The sequence below is a fragment of the Thunnus maccoyii genome, chromosome 21, assembly GCF_910596095.1.
Source record: "Thunnus maccoyii chromosome 21, fThuMac1.1, whole genome shotgun sequence".
Taxonomy (NCBI): domain Eukaryota; kingdom Metazoa; phylum Chordata; class Actinopteri; order Scombriformes; family Scombridae; genus Thunnus; species Thunnus maccoyii.
The window spans coordinates 15231039-15253227 of record NC_056553.1 but is presented as its reverse complement, the minus strand read 5'-3'; the positions used below and the strand labels follow the sequence as shown (position 1 = coordinate 15253227).

Below are 22189 nucleotides of genomic sequence, written 5' to 3'. Positions count from 1 at the left end.
AAGACAAAAAAAAAAACACACCCAAAACAGATTAATAAACCCGGTTTACCAGTTTGTGAAACAGGTAGATCGAACGTGACTCTACAAATGTGCACCCCGCTCGTGCGACTATCCCTCCCTGAAAACATCTCCCTTCCTCTGTGTGACACAGTAGAGCAAGAAAACAAATTTGCTTGCTTTGTTAATCTCCACTGCAATTAACTGGAGCAACACGACAGCCTGCCAGAGCGAGAGAGAGAAGGAGAGGATGAGCAAGACAGAGAGGTGGGAGGGAAAAAAAAAAAAAGAGAGAGAAAAGGGTAAAGATACAGAAAGAAGTGAGAGATGGGGAGAATCAGAGACAGTGAGGAAGAGAGAGAGAGAGAGAGAGAAAGAAAAGAGGGGATCAGGCCTGAAATACCCTCCCTCATAATAGTTTGTTGTGATAAGCCATTGTGAGAGAGGCATGCGAACAGCCGAGGCTGTCAATTTGATTAGCCATTATACTGCATGTTTAATTGCAGTTATTGGCTCGTCATTTCCCTGCTACGCTGGAGAGGGCACGCTAAGCCCCGACCCCACACTGCCATCAGGTGTGCGCCGAGTGCTTTATTATTACCACCAGGAAGAATCCCCTGACAATTTCTGTGTGTCAGTATTTGAGTGTGTGTGTGTGTGTGTGTGTGTGTTTGAGTGAAGCGAGCTTGTGTGTGCCCATTATACCTGCCAATCGGCAATGTGCGTAATTTTAATTTCAGTTTTTACTGCTGTGGCATAATCAAGTGGCAAGAGTATCTAATGCAACTAAATGCAAACTATGTGACGTGTGAATGTGAGCGTGTGTGTGTGTGTGTGTGTGTGTGTTTAATGGCTCTCTATGGCTGCCCACATGGCACGCACAGCTGTTGACCGCTGATGCACTGCCTAGTCAACAACCAAACCATGCACAACCCATAATGGAGCCTCGGTTACGGTTGCCAAGGTTGAACAAGCTCGGTCGGCACAAACACCGCACACCACTTCTTCCTCTTGAAAATAAAACACACACACACATGCGCGCACACACACACACACACACACACACACACACACACACACACACACACACACACACACACACACACGCAAGCACACATCACTCACATTCAAACAATATAACGCTGATTGTGGGCGGGCCAGTCGCTGCTTATTGATTGACTGACAGGTGTCAGAAAGGCGTGGCTAAAATGTTACAGGGTTGTTATTGAATTTAGAGCCCCTCAACCCCACCTCACTCTCTCCCTCGAACATACACACTGCAATACACACACACACACACACACACATACACACGCACACACGCCTACCTCGTCATTCAGCTCGGCGCTTTGTTCCTGCACTGACACCATTTCAATTTGCTCCACAAATCTGCAGCATTTTCAGCCTGACTGCCTAAGGAGCAAACCAGCTGTGAAATTGCCTCTCTCCCGGGAGCGTAGGACCCCCCCCCCCACCCCCCACCTCGTACCCCTTGCTCCTTTGCCTCCCTCTTCCCCAACTGACTCCTCTCCCCTCCTCCTCCTCCCCCTCCCACCCCCCCGCACAGACACACATATACACATCCCAGCACATGTACACATGCACAAACACAGTTAAGCCAAAAGGAAATGGGGAAAGTGTATATGTGTGTGTAAGGGAAGAGAGAGAGAGAGAGAGATAATGGAGACAGGATGTATAGAATAAAGAAAAATCTAAACCATAGAAGTTGATCCAAATCACAGAGCAACAGTCTAAAATGGCTCACACAATAAAACGAGCACTCAAGACTTCCTCTGAGTCTAAAAACACCTGTCTCTATCTTTTAGGGAGACACACACATGCACAAAAACACAAAGACACACACACGCATCCGACCTCCAAAGAACTTTTGCGCACTATACTGTCGCTCAAGTACACCACTGAAGCAGGTAATGAAAAGGTAGTCAGTCAGACGATATGTCTCCGTGTGTATGTGAGGAGAGAGAGAGAGAGAGAGAGAGAGACAGTACGGTAGGCCAAACAAAAACAAAAACATGCTGGGTTTATAGTGGATGGAAAGTACGCAGGCAACTATTCAATGCCTTGACATGGATATAGCGGATGAAAATATCGCAGCGCCAGACACAAACAAGGCCCCGGCGTTGCACACTTTTCTCCTGTAACTCCTCTACGGCTTAGCTACAAACATGCGTTGTAAATACCAAACCTACAATATCCAACCCTCGCAAAACCGCAGCTGCAGAAAGAGAGAGGGAGTGAGAAAGGGAGGGAGACCAAGAGAAACAAACATACATTTTTCCTCAGCTGTGAGGCCACGAGGCTTTAAAACTCTTGAGCTTTTTAGATGCGATGAGCGTTATTGCCGGTTGTGGTAGTCACGCCGATCAGCTTCACAAGACACCATAATGAGTCAATATATGTAAATCTTTACTAGGCAAACACGGCAGGAAACAAAGGCATTTAACTGGTGCTCTCGCCCGCAAGCCTCGAACGATTCAGCACCGGTAATTTCTCCCCATTGAAAGGCATAATTGCCTGCTATTTGAAGATATTCATGCTCAATTTTTGAAATTAATTTCAATTGGGGGGAAATGTAGAAATGTCAGCTCCAGTGAAAGGGATTTGATTTCAATTATTCTCGCTCAAAGGACTGTGATTTCCAAATACACTTAAGCAAAATTATGACAAGAATTTTTGTTCGGCAAAATTCAGTGTTTAAAGAGCGATTAGGCGATAATGGGGCAGCTTTGAGCCGGCAGTGAATGCAGCCGTCTCCCTCTGAAAGGCACTCAATTATCTCTGATTGCTCCCGCTATAATGTATCAAATAGAGATACCTGCTATTGCCGTAATTTGTGTGAAAATTAACATGCTGCAATTTCCACTAGAGGGAAAAAGGGAGCTCTAATGGGCGCCTGAGCGTACATCAATAAAGCGAGGGGAGAAAAAGAGAGAGACAGAAAAGGAGGGTGAGAGGGGGAGAGAAAGAGCAAGCCAGGAGAAGAGAGAATGGGTGCGAGAGCTAAGGAGGGAGGGGAGGGAGAGAGAAAATGAAAAGAAAGGAGCAAGGGGAAGAAAGCAGTGAATAAAAAGGGGAAAGAAAAGGAAAGTCAGGACAGAGATTTCAGACAGGGTGAGAAAAAAAAAAAAATAGCCTATTTGAGTTAAGCGCTGTGGAGGGAGGGAGAGGAGAGAGAGAGGGAGAGATGAAGAGCGAGGGAGAGAGGAAGAGAAAGAAATTTAATTTAGTGAAAATATTACAAATTGCACCTGTGCATAACTCCCCCAAATTACCAACCAATCAAGGCAGAGTGCCTATTACTCTCCCATTACATGGAGATCAGATCACGCTCTGAATCTGTGTCCAGAGAGAGAGAGAGAGAGAGAGGAGGGAGAGAGAGGAGGGAGGGAGAAAAAAAAGGAAGAGGCAGAGTGAGTGAGAGAGATGGATGGAGGGAGGAGAAGAGAGCAGAGGCAGCACCCACAGCGATGGTAAATGTACCATGATGCAAGAGAGAAAAAGGGAACAGAGAGTCACAAACAAGACGCTCCTTTACAGAAGCTCTGGCACAAACAAGTGTTTTTCAGCAGGGCAGGAAAAAAAAACGAAACATTTTTAAATTTCTAGTGCGGCGTGCATAAGAAAGAAAGAAAAAAAAAACACCCTGATTGTCTTTGGCTCAGTCATGAATCATATTAGCTTGATTATCTACACTGATATTGGCAGATGATATTGAAAGAGGACGTAGCCAAATTGATCATGTGCAGAAATGAACCAAAACTTTAAAACAAAGACGACCTCTCAGTAGGGACTGGCGGCTGCCTCGTCTTCTCCTCTACTTGCTCGAGCGCAGTCTATCTACCGCCGGCTCAAAACAGCCATGAATGGCCTCTTGAGTACTTTGCATAATTGGCAGCAATTTAATATGCGAGCCGCTGGGCTATTAATCTCCATGTACTGGCTTGATTTACACAACACTGTTACCTAATACTGAAAAGTCAATGTTAGCCTCATGTGATTCATGTAATATTTAACCCGTGGAAGGAAAATCTCTGTTCATCTTTCTCCTCCCAGAGAGAGATCAGAGGTCAGTATTGGTGTTTAAATGTCTTGCTTCAGGACTCTGCAGCAGGGCAGATGCTTGCTGTATTGCTAGGTTTCAGCCCTTTCAACTAAATATATATGACTACATATTAAAGACTGGCTCAGTTTTTACTTAATAAATACATAAAATCAATGAAAATCTGTTCTATAGAAATAATGAAATATTTAAAAAAGGCATTTAAATTTTACTTTTATTTCTTTGTCTTGTCTTATATATACTTGGCATTAAAGAAAAACTTTCCTGTAGATTACTCTGCAGCAAATAAAAAGAAGAAAACCCTCTTTTACAACAATAGCAAGTTGAGGTTGTGGTTTAAGTTGTTCACACAAACACTCACATCTTGTTAAGTCAAGTCTGTTCCCACATGACATGAGCACGTCCTGAATATGAAGCATTTTTGTCAGCTCCCCCTTTAGGTGCAGCACTGCAAAAGAATCAGGAAATTCTCATCCAAGCAGCCTAAATGATGGATTTCAATTCATTCATTTCAGTTTTTACTCTGTTATGGGCAACACTGCGTACAATTTAAATTCTTCCACCAGTTCAGCTTGTTCCTCTCCTTTATGAACCTCTTTAACCTTTGAGGTTACTGCAGTGAACATATCATCCTAGCCACCTGCTGGTGGATACTAGTGGATAATGACACCTCTGATTTGAGAGAAGCAAAGTATTTTCTTTTATATTTCTTACGTATTGTATTGTTCTCACATATTCATTTAAACTACTTTGTTATTTACTCTATTTTACATCTTCACGTAAAGCAACTTGTAAACTTTGCAGATTAAGTCTGCTGCTGTCATCGTTATCATCAGTCTTCCATAGATGTATGTAAAAATGACAGAGGAGTGAGCAGGTAAAATGAAGAAAGGCTACAGATTTTAGGGCAGAGAAAGGGTGCACGAGTGAGCACAGAGAGTTAAATGTTTTATTCAGCCCGCAGTTTAAAGTGCCACGGCCTTCAGACGCAGCAATGGCCTCCTAAGTGGCCACAGTGACAGCAGAAATAGGGCTTCTGGTTTACAACCTGTCGCCACAGAACCAGACACAGCAAAGCATCTCGGTGAAGGAGGTGGTGGTGGTGGGTGGGGGGGGTGGGTGCAGATAGGAGCAGAGGACACAAGATAAAAAAAATTGACAAGGGAGAGTTAAGGCAAGGGTTGAGACAGGAATAGTAAGAATGGGGACAGAGAGAGAGAGAGAGAAAAAAAAGAGGACAAAAAATTGATTGAGCCGTCACGCTCAAATTGAAAGGGAGAGTGTTTCTTTTAAATCCAGTGGTCAAGCTAACAAAGTGTTCATAATGCGGCTACCAGCACCTGACAGACAGATGCTTTTAATGGCTAAACTACCATCCAGCTCTTAGTGCCTTACAAACACATGAAGGCAGGCGTTTGTGTGCACTGTCTCACACACACACACACACACACGAACACACAAACACAGAGAAGCTGGAAGGCAAAAAGAGAAGATGATCTATATCTATGCATGGTGAAATGTGATACTAATGAGTAGAGATGTACAGTACATATGAGAGCGGAGACTTCAGCTCCATAGCACCATCACCTGGACAAAACATACAGAATTCATAGAATGTGCGTTGGTGTGTAGTTTCATCTCAACTTTAGCTCAGAGTGTGCGAGACGTTGCAGTTTTGTGTGCCTTACCTCGGGTCTGAGGGTCGCCCTGGTGCAGGCGGGGCAGATGGGTCCGTGGCGGGAGAAGGCGATGGGCAGACGTCTGGTCCTGTTCTGACAGGCCTGGTCCTCACACACCAACCAGCCCTGTGAGAGACACATCGGACAATTTTACCTCCAGCAGCTGTGAAGTTTGATCAAACTTTATGTCATTAAATAACAAAATATCTGCCCTTTGCGAGACTTTTGATGAGTCGGAAAACATCTGTGACATCGAAAAGCTTCTCCTCAGTTTAAAGCTGTGACGTGAAGAAACAAAACACTGCAAAACCACCATTTCAAACTATAAGGTGAAAGATCAAACATCCAAGTGAAGTGAAAATAAGCAAAACATCTTTTTTTTTTTTTTTTTTTTAAATGGAGAAGAACATTAAAAACACACAAAAGCAAGGCATATTTCAATCAGATGAATTATAGACTCCCTGAACATAGAAAAAAAAACAATGTGTCAGAAAACATTCTTAGCAGCCTTTACTACCCTGTGTGTGATTACCTATTTATAAACTGTGTTCAATTCGCCATTTACTTTGTCGATAGAGGTGTTCTTAAAAAATTGACAACCCCCCCCCCCCCAAAAACGTTTGTTGCCTCTACACACTTTAAAAATTGTTTTCTCGTAATGAAGAAATTTTGCTGAAAATTGTTGCTTCCATTTAGCCGCTCTAATTCTGCACAACAAAACTGAAAAGAAAAGTACTCAGAGAAAGAAATGGAGGTGTTTGTAAAATAGAAACAACTGCCAGAGACGGGCAGAAAGAGGTTTACATCTGACACCCTCCTATCTCTCTCTCTCTCTTTACATTTGAATGTATCTTCAGCTGCTGTGTGTCGGGGTCCTGCTCCGTAAGTACTCGTCAGACAGGCAGAGCGGTGGACAGCCAAAACATCAGTAGTTAGGACCCCCTGGGATGAGTTAGTGACCCTAGGCAGGTGCTGTGGTCTAACCCTCTCAATCTCCCCCGTATTCTTCCAGACCCCTCCACCCTCTCTGCTTCTTATGCCCTGTCATTACTAAGGGGGGTTTAAAGGGGAGGGGGTTAATGCCCAACTAATGACAGAGCATAAGACCCACCGCCATCAACGCCTTTGCTTCTTTTCCTCCATCTATCCATCCTTCCTTCCTTCCATTCACTCAAAATGAACCCCCTTAAAACCACTGCACCTGTCTTTCTATGCCCCTCTCACACATACAGGCATGTCGTGTTTCTCTGATTGATTTTCGGTTGTCTTTATCTAATCTCCTGATCAGTTGTGAGCAGCAGCAAAAAAAATAAACAGGTGACTATGCCGTTACAAAAAAAAAGCATTTTTCACTGCACAGGAACCAACCATGTACATGTATCCACTGCAGTTTACAAAGAGAAACATAGAAACACACATAAGCACAAAAATGAACTTGCTGAAGCTTATATGTTGTGCATAAAAAGTGCAAATGAAAAAGAGAAAAACGGTAAAACAAATCTAAACATGCTCATGTATAGTTATTTGAATATTTATAGTGTTAATCAAAACAAAAAAAAATCCTTTTCACATGAACTTATTCATGTTTTAAAACTTTAATTCACATTGTATGTAATTAAGCTTTGGCACTGACCAACAGAAACAGACTTGATGTCAAAGTGAAGCAAAGCTCTACAAATGGATTGAAATTAACTATATTATAAAACTGAATGACCGATTTAATCATTGCAATTATTCATCCTGTTAATGTCAATATTTATCAAAGGCACCTTTGGCAGCAATTACACCCTTGAGTCTTTGTGGATGGGTTTGTATCACCTTAACACACCTTAACATTAACATTTCCCCTAATTGTTCTGTGCAAAACTGTTCAAAGTCTGTCAACTTGCAATAGTGAGTGAACAACAGTGTTTTTTAATTCCTGCCACTAATTATTGACTAGACTGAGGTCTGGACTCTTACTTGGGCAGTCAAGAACATTATACTTGTTTGTTTTTTTTTATATTTCTTATTTTGTTGCATTAACGCTACCCTACCCAGTGATTAAACCCCCCCCAAAAATGACTTACACCCACATCTAGAAGGTCTGACTTCTGGTATTTAACCTAAAATCACTTGTCACACCTGATTACACACGGATGACTCTCATTCAATGTTCTGTGTGACTTCTAAGAACAAGTGGCTGCACCGGTGACAATCGATACGCGTCATGCCAAAGGGGGTGAATATCTTTATTTTGTGCAATCAATTACTTTACCTTTTTATATTTGTACTTATCAGCTGATTCACTTTATAGGTACAACAATGACAACAGATACTGAACCATCCTGTGTCAACAGCCCCAAGACAAGCTGTGACACATGGCACTGTACAGCTAGAAAAGCATAATATTACTACTTTTTTATTGTTAATTGTATTCCTTGTCCGTATATTTGAATAATAATCACTTTTCCAAAGCTTATCAGACTTTTTTTGTGAAATCAACAACCTAATCTGCAATTTTCAAGTTTTTTTTCTGTAATTCCAAACTTTTCCCGCAATCCTTTAAGGTTTAGCAACTAACAATGATCCAATTCATAACCGTACATGACTGATTTATTGTGTACAATATGTGAACCTGACACATGTGATTTTAGAACAAACTGTGTGTGTTACTGTAAATACTTTTAGGACTTTTCTTCATTTTTCATGCAACTAAGACATGAGATTTAGGAGTAGACAGGAAGGGGAGTGCTTCATTTAATCTACACACAGACACACACACACAGACATACACACACACCAAGCCAATCTTCTCTAAATGAAAACCAAACACACACGTTCACACAAACACACACACACATATGTCCCAAATCAATTAGAGAGTCCCAGAGTTCACAGCTTTACCCACAAACCCCAGCTCCAGGACTAATTATCTAAACACCTCAGCTGCTCTTGTGCAAAGAGCTGAGCATCATGGGAAATGAGACTGCTCCACCACTGTCTCTGATAAAAACACGTGCGGGACAATGGCTCACACTGGAGCGAGATAGTGAGTATGAGAGTGTGTTTTTCCAATGGGAGACTGTTTGATCTACATCTTTTGTTTGTGTGTATTTCTTATGACACAAGCCTGGGCATACAGTGCTGTTCCCATGGGTTTCACACACACATACACACACTCAGTGCTAGCACAAACATATTAATCTTTTCCCCATTCACGTGTATTAAAATGAATTAATACGACACACATTAAAGACTCAAATGCCTGAGACACAAACATCTGAGAAAGTTGAAAGGAGGGGGGAAAAACTACCCACAATGCCCCTCTGCTCTGCTGCTGTGACCCAGAATCCACGCACAAAAAAATAAATAAATAAATAAATAAATAATTAAATTGAGATTAAGTGAAGCAGACCTATGCGAGCTTCATAGAAACTAAGAAAGGACTAAAAACAAGGAGCGAGGTAGGGGGAGGGAAAAAAAAAAAAAAAAAAAATCTAATTGAGGCATTTCGCCGGAGCGAGGGTGGCGGGTGGGGGTGTACAGTCTGACGTGAGAGAATAAAGACTCATAATTGCATAATTATAGCAGTGGATACCTGACACACTGAATGCAGACGTCAAATGAGTTCCACATAATTTAACCAAACAGAGGCAAGACCAGGCCACGACAGGGCCCACCACGAAATATACCCTCTCTCTCCTTCTTCTTTGTCTGTGCATTTTTTTTTAGACGCTGTCCTCTCCTCTAAGACCTCTCTAATCTGCTACATTCTTCCGGTTTGGGGTCAGATACTTTACCATCCTCTTATTTCTGTTCTTTATGATTGAACGGTGATCATTCTGAATTATTCGTTGGTTTGGGTGCTGACATTTTCGACCTTGGAACTCCTTACTTTTTTTGCAACCGCTTCGCAGAAATCAGTCTGAACTAGTGCTGCAACAATTAGCTGATTAATCAATTATGACATTCTGATCAACAATTACATGTTTAAGTCATTCGTCAAGCAAAACACTTCTTCTGGACCGTTGGTCAAACAGAACAAGTAATCTGAAGACGTCAGCTTTGGCTCCGGGGGAGACTGCGATGAGCGTTTTTCACCATTTCTTGATAATTTAATGATTAAACGATTCATTGATCAATAACTGACAGGTCATTAGTCGGAGCCCTAGTCTGAACCTTCACACCTCCATTAATCCCTTCTATCTTTGATTGCTTTTTTTTTTTTTTTTTTTTACTTAATATTATTACATATTGTTAATTAGGGCTGAAACTAGCGATTATTTTCTTAACTAATAATTTTGCCAATTATTTTCTCAATTCTTCTTCTTCAATTCTTCAATTATTTTTAATTAATTGATTAATTGTTTGGTCTACAAAGTGTCAAGAAACTACCTAAACCCAAAGTGACGTGTTCAAATTGCTCGTTTTGTGCGACCAAAATCTTCACTTTACTTTCATAATGAGACAAAAAAACCCGCAAATATTCACATCTGAGAAGTGAATTTTGGGCGTTTTTGCTTAAAAATGAGAAATAATTAACTGATTATTAAAACAGTTGCTGATTAATGTTCCTTGATCAACTAATTGATAAATTGTTTCAGCTCCATTGTTAATGTCGACACAGCGGAGAAGCGTCTCTGACACGACTCCTGTACCAGTGGAATCTACCTGACGCACACACGGAAGAGCTCTTACTGGTTTTTTGTGCTTCAGCAGTCAACACTTCCAGCTCTAAAGTGAAAAGACCTAAAATCGGTCTACTTCACAAACACTCACACACACACACACACACACACACTTGTGCACACACACACAGTGAATAGAGCTCAAATGGTTCCACTTTGTACCTCCTCCGCTTAATCAAAGCTTCTCTATTCAACAATTTGACCTTTTGTTCAAAACAGGATTATCACCTTCTCTGGTCTTCATTCACCCTTTCTCTCTCTCCCTCCCCCTTTCTTCTCTTGCCCCTCAGCCCGTTTCCAGGGGCGACCTGCATGACGAGGGTAATTGCAATAATTTGTTAAATGCCATGGCAACGGTGGATAGATGGGAGGGGTTAAAAAAAAAAAAAAAAAGAAAGAAAGAAAAAAGAATTGGGTGGTTCGGGAAACTAGCGAATCTCTCATTTTGCCAAAGACAACGGGACGAGAGGAGGAAAGGATGACAACAGAGAAAGTGTGTGTGTTTATGAGTGTGTGTATGTATGAGAGAGAGAGAGTGAGGAGTGAACAAGTGTTTGCCCATTCTCAGGGTGCTGGTTTATTGATAAAGGGGGGGCGGGGGGGGGGCAGAGGGGTGTAGGAAGGTAATTTCACTAATGATTAATGTCTCTGTGGTCCTGGCTCAGGACGCCAACACACATGTACGTGTATTCGTGTACACACACGCGGAGGTGCAGAGCTTTCACTCTATCTGGCCGGACAAACAGCTCTATTTGAACTCTCCCTCGGCCTGAAAGGAATCCTTAATTACACAATATTACCCCTCTTCATTGCCCCGCTGTGTGTGTGCTGTGTCCACTGCTGTTCAGCCTCCAGTGGTGTGTGTGTGTGTGTGTGAGTTGCTGTGTGAGGTGTAAGTATTCAGTGGTAGCAGCTGTTTCACACACCATGACAAAGGGGTTGAGGGGGACTCGCTCCCCACACATTCACCATACTAATTGATTTCTGTTCAGCACTGTGGGAGAGTAACCCCCACATACACACACACACTTTTACAGACAGTGCATTCCACTCGCCCGAGACCAAGGTGTTAGAAGCTACCAGTGATTCGAGGGAGAGAGAGAGAGCGAGAGAGAGAGAGAGCACCCTCTACAAAGACAACACAGGCATCCAGTTTAATTCACTCTCAGGCTGCTTGTCAAGCACTCAAAACACTGACAACTTGCCCTCTAAACTTCTGCACCAGAAAGAAATGTATCAGTCTAATGTCAGTCACTGTACTAACATTAATCGGGCCACCTTTTTTAAGGCAATAGAGATGTAAAACAAACTCTTTTCAATTAGCATTATATAATAGTTTTCCAATACTTGTATAAACCATAACAGTACACCTGTATATCAAATGTATGAAGTAACAATAGTTTCCAACCACCTGTTTTATTCACATTTTCAATTTGCACATTAAAAACCTCCTTAAGTTGAAATACCCTCAAAAAATATGAGAAAAAAATACCAAAATATCACAAAAACATCTTTACGCTTGGCTGAGGTGAAAAAGTTGGTGTATCGATAAAAGCGAAATGCGACAAAGTGCAAACGAAACAGACTTGACGATCATGAGTTTCATGAATCATGTGACTTAATCGTCGACTAAAGACATAAAAAACAGCAGCGGACGAAAATCCGATCTGTGTGGAGCAACGAAGACTGTAATGTTCATTAAATTAATACGTGACACAAATATAAATGCCATATTTCCATTACTGCGTTCTTTTAATTATGTCATCTTGTTGCGCCCTTTTCCTTCTGCAATGGCTCTCGACTTTTATCTCGATGTCCCAACTTCAAAACACGCATTAATGAGAATTTTCTTTGACCATTTATGGGGAAAATTTGGAAAATATTTGCTGTGGGGTAGAGTGAAAGAATATTTTTTCTGTTACAATATGTCACAACGGGGTGCAGTGGTTGTAAAATGCTTTGTAGAGCGTTGTACGGGGCAGATGCATGATGGGTAACTCTGTGCAGTGCTGACCGTCCCATCAGCTTCAGGAACACAGTGATAATCCAACGTCTACACCAGTAAAGAGGCCCAACCATTTTTATTAAATAATGTTAATTAATTACTGCTGACATGATGAGTCAACATTGATAACTGATACATGGTTTTGGTAATTTGTCAAAATTTTAAAAGCTAAAAAAACATTAAGAGATCAACAATGAAAACGATCCTTCAATAAATTCATTTCAAGCCAGCAGTCGTTCTGTATTGTTGAGACAAATCTGCTGGATTTTTGAAGCCAAACATGTTTGATTTGTTGTATTTTAGTTTCTTCTGATTCTCCGATGACTCAGTTTCTCCAGATGTGTCATTTAAATTTCACCTTGTCAGCCAAAAAAACAGACAGAGTGCATGTTAAACTTGCTTTTCAAAGCAAGAACGGGCCATTTAATTATTTTCATGGATTATTCTCCAACAAATCTCTCTGGTGCTCTTTTCATTTTCCAAGAATAATGTGCTCTTTGGTTGAAAATGTCAGCGCAGTGCCCTGCTGAGGTTTCCTTCATCTTTTGTCCAACATATTTTTGATGGCGTCTCTTACCATTACTGCATCTGTTGCATCCCCCATTGTGTTAAATACAGTCCAACTCTTTCACAGACACTTTCTAGAAGGTCAGTTTTCACAAGTTTTGACTATTTCATTACATCTAACTCGCTTTCTCTGACCACTTGAAGCTTGTATTTTGTCAGCTGATGCATTCATTTAATTTATTTAGGAATGTGTTGATAGATAGTGGTGCACAAACAACAGTGCATACATGTAAATGTAGCTTTTTCAGAGCAAACATATCCTGCTCTTAAATTTAGTCTATCTTTTTATCAATTGAGGCACATGTTGTGAAAAATCTGTGTTGGTGAACTAACTGCAAATTCAACTAAACTGCACCTTTGGTGAAAAAAAAAGAGGAATAAACAGGAGAGGAGCTGGCCAGCTGCGGTGTTCTAGTCTAACAAGTTGCAGCATTAGACACCGAATGAAAACTAAACTAACTAGGGCCATCCATTTGTGGCCCTGCAGGTGGTAAAGAACTACATGCGTGAATGTTTGTGTGCTTGTGTTTTTGAGTGGATGTGTAAAGCGGAGGTTTATCAGGAGTATTAATCAAATGTAATCACGTGTACAGGCATACAAACAGAAATACTCACAGAGTAGTATTTTTTGATGTGTCGACGGATGTCAAGGAGCAGTTTGTTGCTGATGTTGACGGTGTAGTCGATGGGGCGGCTACTGCAGGGGATGTGACAGCATCGCATCAAGCTGGGCTCCAACTTTGATCCCTGGAATGAGAATATGCATCAAAATCAATCAATATATGGAAACGATATCATTGACTGTAGCCATCAATCATTTTTATTTCAGTTCAATTTAAGAAACATGAATAAAAAACAGGCATCAGCAAGTATATAATTTGTTTGGGTGGCTTTCCCAAATACTATAGATAGTTTCATAAGTCTACACCAAAATGTGGTTTTAAGTGCTGACTTTGGTCTGCAGAATGCTGCCTTCATGTGCAGCTGAATAACTGGAAGAGGAAAAGAGATTTCCTTATTGGAAACTTGCGAGTATAACGACTACCACAAAGTCAGGAGACACTGAATAATAATATATGTATGTAATGTATACATATAATATATAATATATTATCTTACATTACCAAACTGAGAATCAGAGTGCTGGGTATTAAAACTCAATAGTTTTTCAGCACCGACCAAATTGCATCCGTAGTATTGACTATCAAAAATAGTCAAATGTGGAAAATTGGCTTTGAATTTACTATTACACACTATTATTGGACAGTGATGCACAATTTGGGATAATAAATAAAAATCAAGTTCATATTCCACAAACTGAGGTACTGAAAAAAAGCTTAATTTAGGTAATCGTTCTAAAACTCAGGTACAGAGCTGCACTATATTCTCAATGTTACTCATCATAAAAAACCTCCTGAAACTCCTGAAACATTTAACAATCCTAAATGTTTGGATAATGGATGTTTAAACTCTGTTTCTAAGAAATCACATATTTTCTCATCAGTTTGGCAGGGCAGATGGGTCTCAATACAATACCCATGAGCCTTAGCCACCGTTGCTATGGAGAAAAACGCCTATCAGAGTGGTAACAAATTTCAAATGTTTCAACATTGCAGATATGAACAAAAACATTACCATAGTTGCAGAATTATCCCAACATTGACCCAGAATTCGAAACTGAATTCATTGAAGTTGTTTTCTCAGCAGTGTAATCTCTAACTTCCATCCATCGTTAGCGACACACGCAACTGAAAGCTGTGACTAAATGTTTCTTACTGAAATGCATATTGAGAGTCATAGTTAACATCTCATGTTGTGTTTTTATGTTTGTACCTTTGACTTTTCATTAAAGAACCAGATATAAAGCAGTTGTCAATCTTTTCTACCGATAATTCAACCGGAACAGTTTCATGACGATCAAAGCTGTGGAAATGTTCCAACTGTGAAACACGTAACGTTGTCTATGGAGAAAACGACCAGGTTATTTATTTCTTTAAACAGGGACTCCCTCCTCTCTATTGTATTGTCACAAATATCAAACATTTTCAAATTATACCCAGCCAATACTCTCCTTGGCTTAGACCAGGAGAATTGCGCTTAATCCCATATTCTGCTAAATCAATCTAATGTACATAAATGAAAGGCCTTTCAACACTGTGGAGTCTGTTGTGTTGGGTTTGTAGGTAAAACGGCTGTTTGAGGGGGCCATTTACTCCAATCTTACCACAATAACTGCAGCCTCACCCTCACAGTGCCTTGTGCATAAATATATGTGCACAGGGATTCATCAGAGATGCATTTTTAACCCTGTAATAAAAAAAAAAAGCAGTTATGCAACATAGCACCTTGGCCATTACTGTAAAACCTTCACAAAGAACATGTCGAGCATGGACGGTGTGAGGGCTTAAAGTACCGCTGGGTACAGTAAATTTTAACATCACTGCAGCCTGGGAAAAAAAAAAAACAAAAACTGGTCAACGTGACCCCATACCCCCAAATTGTCCACTTGACAGAAAGGCTTATAGTTAAGGCAATGAAAAAAGTAGCTACAGTACATAACAATTACATTAAATATAACAGCTTTAAACACTCGCTCCTTTAAACCCGAACTCCATTTAACTGTCGCATTGACAGCAGCAAAAAAGCTTTCTGCGGGGAAGTCAATGACAGAAGTATGCATGTGACACCCCCCCACCCAGCCGCACATTTTTTTGTTTTGTTTGCCTACATCATTCCTTTTTGGAAAAAAAATACCGTTTTTTTCTGCCAGTTAAAGTCACTCAACTCATTTGACTCCACTAATATGCAGCTACATGCATTAATCCTCTCCATCTCTCCTCCTCTTCATGTTTCTCTGGATGAAAGCAGCCTCCCTCTTCATGATCGCCTCCCCTGCTACTCTTTTATCTTACTCGTTTCATTCCGAACTTTATTTCGATAACAGAAGTCTCCCTCCCAAACAAGTTGTATCTACACAAATCACGCACCACTTACTTGCCAGTTATTTCATGACTGAGTAATTAAATGAAAACACCCAAAGTTCTGAGTGAAGCTTACAGAGACGTTCCAATAAATAACTTGTCATCCAAGGATTGTATCTTAACACTCATCCCTCCTCCGAGTGTTGCCTACAATCCAACCAACTGTCATCTTTACCACCTCACGTTAACACCCTAAATATCCCTCTGCAAAACTGTAAAGCCGTTTTGAAAGGTTTTACGATGTCAACTGTCTTGCAGGACTGTTTTCATCCGTGTCCCGGTTTGATAACGTGCAGCTTTCACAGTGTGTTGATCTAACTACCCGATGTGGGATACCTAACGCTCAATTAAAACTGAACTCAGGGAAATCCCTGTAGCTCTATCCAGCTTTTTTATCTTCCACACTTAATCTTTTCATCCCCCTCTCCCCTGCTACCCCCATCAAACAACTTTCCTCCTATGTCTGTCCTCCATCATCTATCACCGCCTCCTCCTACCATCTCTGGCTCTGTGTCAGTGGTGGAGTCAAGGCCCCATCTGTCCTCCCCTCTCACTGAGCTGTTAGACCATGTTCGCCACCCTAATTAACTTACTGTCTTATCAGTTTCTCAGTGTATGTATGTGCATACCGGCATCTAAGACATGGTGGAAAAACAAAACGAGTAATCAGATAGTTAAGTCTATAAATTTTGGAAATGTTCTGACGATGATATACTTTCTTACAGATAACCAACCGTCACTGTAAGACTGTTTTCTACTGTTCAAAACATCAAAGTATGAAGTAGGTTGTTTCCTTGTGTGTGTGTGTGTGTGTGTCTGTGTTCATCTCACAAAGACCTACTAGTGCATCTGCTGTGCAAGTAATGATATCATCCTTTTTTTATAGAGTGTGTGTGTAATAATACTCCTTTTTTTAATTTAATGCAAGTTCTCTACGCCAGCAGAAGACAGGGGTTTGTCAGTTTTATTAGTGTCTTTCAGACAAGAAGAAGCTGTGTGCCCTACTCCTCATTAGAAACTGATAATGCACACACACACACACACACACACACACACACACACACACACACACACGACCTTGGTCTGACAAATGGTAGGAGATCTGTGTGTGTGCGTGTGCGTGCGTGTGTGTGTGTGTACGTGTCCATAGAGCAGCAGGGGTTAAGGAACGGCTTTTCAAGTTGTGGAGTCCAAACTATGCCAATGAAAACAGAGTCCGTATTGGAGCCAGGCAGCTGTCTAAAAATACAGACACAATATAGAGGATGACTAAAGCATGAATCCTTCACAGGAAGTTTGACTGAAATGCCTTCGGAAGCACCATTCTTCCACGCTCATACTCTATATCTGTGGCTCTAGTGATTAATCCATTACACCAGTGAAACACACCATTACTGATAAAAAAAGCAATCCTCTCTTTTTTTTTCATTTCCATCTCTTCTCAATATCTCTGTACGGTTCTTTGTGTGTGTGTGCTGACTCCACCACTTATTCTTCTGCTGCAGCCTAAGCTACGGCTACACAGGTTCAAGTATATTTCAAGTGCAACTCTCAGATCCAAACAAGATTTTAATAGGGTTGAGCTTTTAGAAAGATGATCGTCTGATGATATTTTGGCAACATTTCCTTTGGGATGGTGTAAACTCTGGTATTAGATTGCACATATTTTTCATTCCTCTTGGAGAAAAAGTTTAGTTGTCTTTCCAGCTACCAGTATATCCTTGTACTGGTCTGGGCCTTCAGCGTTAGAGACAAATGAATGACTAAAATGATTCAAATCTTTTGAAGAACAACAATGGTTAAGCTGTAACTGAATCAACTGTAGAATCAACAGTGCTTTGGCACTTTTGGCAAATAGAAGTATTAGACTGTTCTGTGAGTAATTCATGACAGAAATGAGATGTTTCAATGATTAAGTCTTAGCTTTGACTCCCTTATCAAAACACCATCTTATGTTGGTTGGAAATGATGTTAATGTGGTTGAAATGTGTCATGAGAAAACTTCACTGAGTGGAAAAAGGGCATAATATTTCTGGTTTTGCAGAATGGTACAACTTTACCATAACTTTTTGAAGGCTAAAAACCATAATTAATGTCGCCGTATTTTCTCTGTGATGAGGGGAATCCTTTAATACACAGCAGAATATTAATGGGAGACTTGTTTGCCTGCAGGCAGACATCTACTCACAGCTCCTTCGAAGACGTTGTCATAGATGTTGTCAGTGCCGCACTGAGGGCAGGTGAAAGTAAACCTCTCGCAGTCTTTGTAGCGCTCCTCGTCAGTCAGCTGGACCGGAGCTCCCAGCATGCCGTCGGCCTCCTCCTCTCTCTGGTACTGCTGCTGAGTGCGGAACTGACTGGGGTCCAGACCTTGGAAGGAAGACAGGCCATTCTGGTTGATACTACTAATGGTTTGTCCTCTCTCTTTTTCAAATTCATCAACAATAAGTAGAAGAAATTCTTACACACAGATGAGGATGAGCAGGGAAAATACTTGTCACATGCTAGTTGATGACAATAACATACATTTAAAACTCTTCACCCATTTCATTTCATTTATTTACTCTCCAAGTTTTACACTCAGTGGTCTACCATAACATAGTCATTAGCTTACCCAGCCACGTGGCTATGAGTACGCTGTCGATACCCTCAATGGGGTCGCAGATGCGGGACACCACAGGGTGGACCTGCTGGGCCAGGTAGTACTGGGTGTCCAGACTGAGACCCTCCTGCTTCTGGAGCTGCTCTAGACTGTAGGCTCTCTGACTGGCTGCCAGTGTGGAGCCGTCCTGGGGGAAGAAAGGAGACGTAATGTGGTGTGAGCGGTAGGTTGTACATTTTAAATCTTTCCTTGGAAATCATTATATTAGTGTATGTAATCAATCGGTGATGTTCATGCATTTCTGGAGTTAGTATTTGAACATGCACACACCTTGCAGATAATGTAAGAGACTGTATCTCCGGCTTTGACTCGGCGTCCGCCCTGGGAGTTGATCCACAGAGCCACATGGACATGAGGGAGGCTCTTCTTATCCGGATAATCTTGAGGATCTTTAGTCAGTGCCTGGCGAAGAGGAGTAGGAGGTGAATACAGGAAAGTGACGATGAAGGTGAAAAATGTGTCGCTTTGTCACTGCATGTGTGTTTTAAGTACAGGTTCTTATGTTTTGCTACTCTTGTTCATCAGCTTTACTTTGTGCACACTAGACATGAGGGTTGAAGCTGTAGGGGGATTCACAGACTCATATGACTCAGCCTACTTACTCACCTTGTGTATCTCATACTGGTTGAGTGGTATGTCTCCGCTTGCTACCTTCTCTCCCACCTCCACCAGGTGTTTCTGGATGTTCTCCACAATGACATCACGACTCTGGTCCGACAAGATCTGACCGATGACATAGCTGCAAGAACAGATGAAAGGAGAGGGATTTTATCAGATAGACTGTTCATTAAAGATCAGTGAATACCTGTAAAACCACTCGCAACCAACATTATAATTGGTCACCAACTGGGGAAGAAAAACCCAAACAGAGCTTTCAGTCATAGCTCTATGTGGTTTATCTGACGTACTTGCCGCATTCCTTGGCGAGGTCACACCAATCTCTGCGGACAATGTCCAAGCCTTTGAGCTCCTGCTTGACGCTGTAGCGGCCTTCACCATGCTGCTCCACTACCAGGGCTGCGTATTTCTTCTTCTTCAGCAGTAAAAGTGACTTAAACACGCCGTCAATGTCGATCTCCAGTAGTTTGTACAGCTTGTTTACTTCTGCCTTCACCTGCAAATTAAAAAAATAGCATATAGGGTATGCAAAATATCAAATATCAATATAACAACTTTTCTACTGCTGCATGCATTGTATATATATGATGAGAGAACACAAAGAAATACACAATTGACAAACACATTAGGGCTGCAATTGATCTAATATAATAATATCTTCAATTGGTTTGTTTTGTCTGACTAACACCAAAACCTTAAGATATTCAATTTATTGTCATATAGGAGAAAGAAAATCAGCAAATTGTCACATTTGAGAAGCAATCTAATATCTAAACACACCTTATTGCCCAGCTTGAAGACTTCTTCCAGGGACTTGCTGTTGGTGTTGATCATAATGGAGTCAGTATCTCCGTAAATGACTTCCAGATTCATCTGAGTCCAAAAAAAATACAATTTTTCAGCTTCAAATCGGGGATAGACACGATTACAAGATTTATATTTTATATTAAATTAAGGACCAGAACAATCAAAAGCTCGTTAATAACCCACCTTCTGGACCATGTCTTTTGTGTGCATGAGAATCTGAAGGAGAGAGCGGACAGAAAGCATTACAGCGCAGTAAACAAACACATCACTCAGGAACAAACAATGATTAAATATTAAGTTTCTATGTTATTTATTCTGTTGTGTGTGGTGTGTGTGAATGCATTTGTGTGGACATGAGAGCAGAGCAGGTGACTTGCTTTTAAATGGGGGATAATTGGCTAAGAGGGCAATTATGAGAGCGTGCTGTGACAGGCGTCTTTTCAACCCACACACACACACATCCTAGCTGGGCGACACACACACACACACACACACAAGCGCACACACACACACACACACCTTAATGACTCGTAATGGCCTTTATCACCCGCAGAGTGAGTGACGGACAAATAAGAGAATTCTGTTAACGCAGGTTGTTCACTGTGTGTGTGTGTGTGTGTGTGTGTGTGTGTGTGTGTGTAAGAGAGGGAGATCTGAGCAGCAGAGGGATCCTAACAGGTGGGGGCCCAGAGGAGGGGAGGGCTCGATGGTCGGGGGGGGGAGGGGGGGGGGGGCTCGGGGTCGTTAATCTGGGGGGTCGGAGGGACGGAACGCGGTGTGACCTGTCACCAGCAATCTGCTCCTCAATCAACCGCGGCCGCATATATACAGACCCCGACTCACACTGTGCTGCGTGTGGGGACAAGGACGTGGCTATTTCAGAGTGTGAAAGGGGCGGGGTCGGGCTGCGGCGGGATGGGGAGGGGCGTTCCACTCCCTGAAACCAGAGTGGGACTTAAGCATGCTTTATGGGCTGCTACATACCACTGTAGAGCGGGGGGAGTTTGAGTCACTCACAGAACAGCCTCCTCCATTAGGGACTGCAGTCAAGGTCAAGGTCTCGCCACAAACACACACAATCACACACACACACACACACACATCTTGGCCTAAGCACGCACACACTAAATTGTGCTGCCAAGCTTTTATGCACACAAAATGACTAGCCTGTCTCCTGCTAGTTTAGGAGAAAGGGAAGTAAACAGGAAGATAGAATAAGTCTCAGGTTGAGTATACAGGTAAAGAAACCTTCAGAGCCAAACTAACTCTACTGTCATGATCTTTCACTAAAAATACAATCATTTCTGAGCCATTTTCCATACCTCTAAAATCAGAGAATTATGCCATATTTATGGCCTTAAAGTCATAAATGAAAATACTTGTTTCTTCTGAGTTAAAATGGGAAACACAGTCATTTTTTGTCAGTGTACAGCACACACAAAAAAATCTGTGGAAACAGTCATTGTGATGAGATACAAATTAAAGCGTAAGAACTGAGCCAAAAGCAGATGTTCATTTAATCTGCATCACATCAAAATTCCATGTTTTAAAACATGTTTGACAATGAAAAATGGAAGCTGTTGTCCTTCTATTGTATCAATTATTACATCTAAGAATGACTATAGACGCAGGCTGCGAACATAAAGGTCACAAATATGCAGTAAATGTCATGGTGGGAAAATGTGGGCACAGATAGTGAACAGGATGTTCCTCTGTCTCTAAACAACTGCTGGTTGGATTAGTTGATCGACAGAAAATACTATTTTGGTAATAAATTAATCATTTGAGTCATTTTTCCAAGCATAAAAACTTTTGCGGACTCAAGTCTCACAAATGTAATTTGCTGCTTTTCTCGGGTTTCTGACGTTCAACCAAAAAAAAAAAAAAAAAAAAAAAATGCAACTTTTGCCTCCCCAATGCAATACGACACTGTGTTGGCCAATCAAATACATACATTCCTGTAAGATTACCTCATAACATGCAAAAGATAATTCTACAAGCAATCGTTGCAACAGAAGATAAAATCATTGTCATAACTTTTGAAAGTTGCACTACATAACTGCTGTGCAGTGTTTTGGCGTCTGATGAGCATCCATGCCCGTAGATTTATTATTCAAACGGC

The 22189-nt window shown here is 41.3% G+C and overlaps 1 protein-coding gene across 1 annotated transcript in view; it reads right to left on the bottom strand.

Annotated features, from left to right (window-relative positions):
* Nucleotides 1–22189, bottom strand: part of pola1 (polymerase (DNA directed), alpha 1) — a 57873-nt gene that overhangs the window by 13200 nt on the left and 22484 nt on the right. Inside the window, exons 27-35 of the mRNA XM_042398593.1 lie at nucleotides 20251–20283; nucleotides 20041–20133; nucleotides 19551–19756; nucleotides 19249–19381; nucleotides 18913–19044; nucleotides 18595–18769; nucleotides 18169–18350; nucleotides 13615–13746; nucleotides 5767–5883 (exon numbers count right to left, since the gene is read on the bottom strand). Of these exons, the coding sequence (XP_042254527.1) occupies nucleotides 5767–5883; nucleotides 13615–13746; nucleotides 18169–18350; nucleotides 18595–18769; nucleotides 18913–19044; nucleotides 19249–19381; nucleotides 19551–19756; nucleotides 20041–20133; nucleotides 20251–20283 (1203 nt within the window). The remainder of the gene's footprint in view (nucleotides 1–5766; nucleotides 5884–13614; nucleotides 13747–18168; nucleotides 18351–18594; nucleotides 18770–18912; nucleotides 19045–19248; nucleotides 19382–19550; nucleotides 19757–20040; nucleotides 20134–20250; nucleotides 20284–22189) is intronic.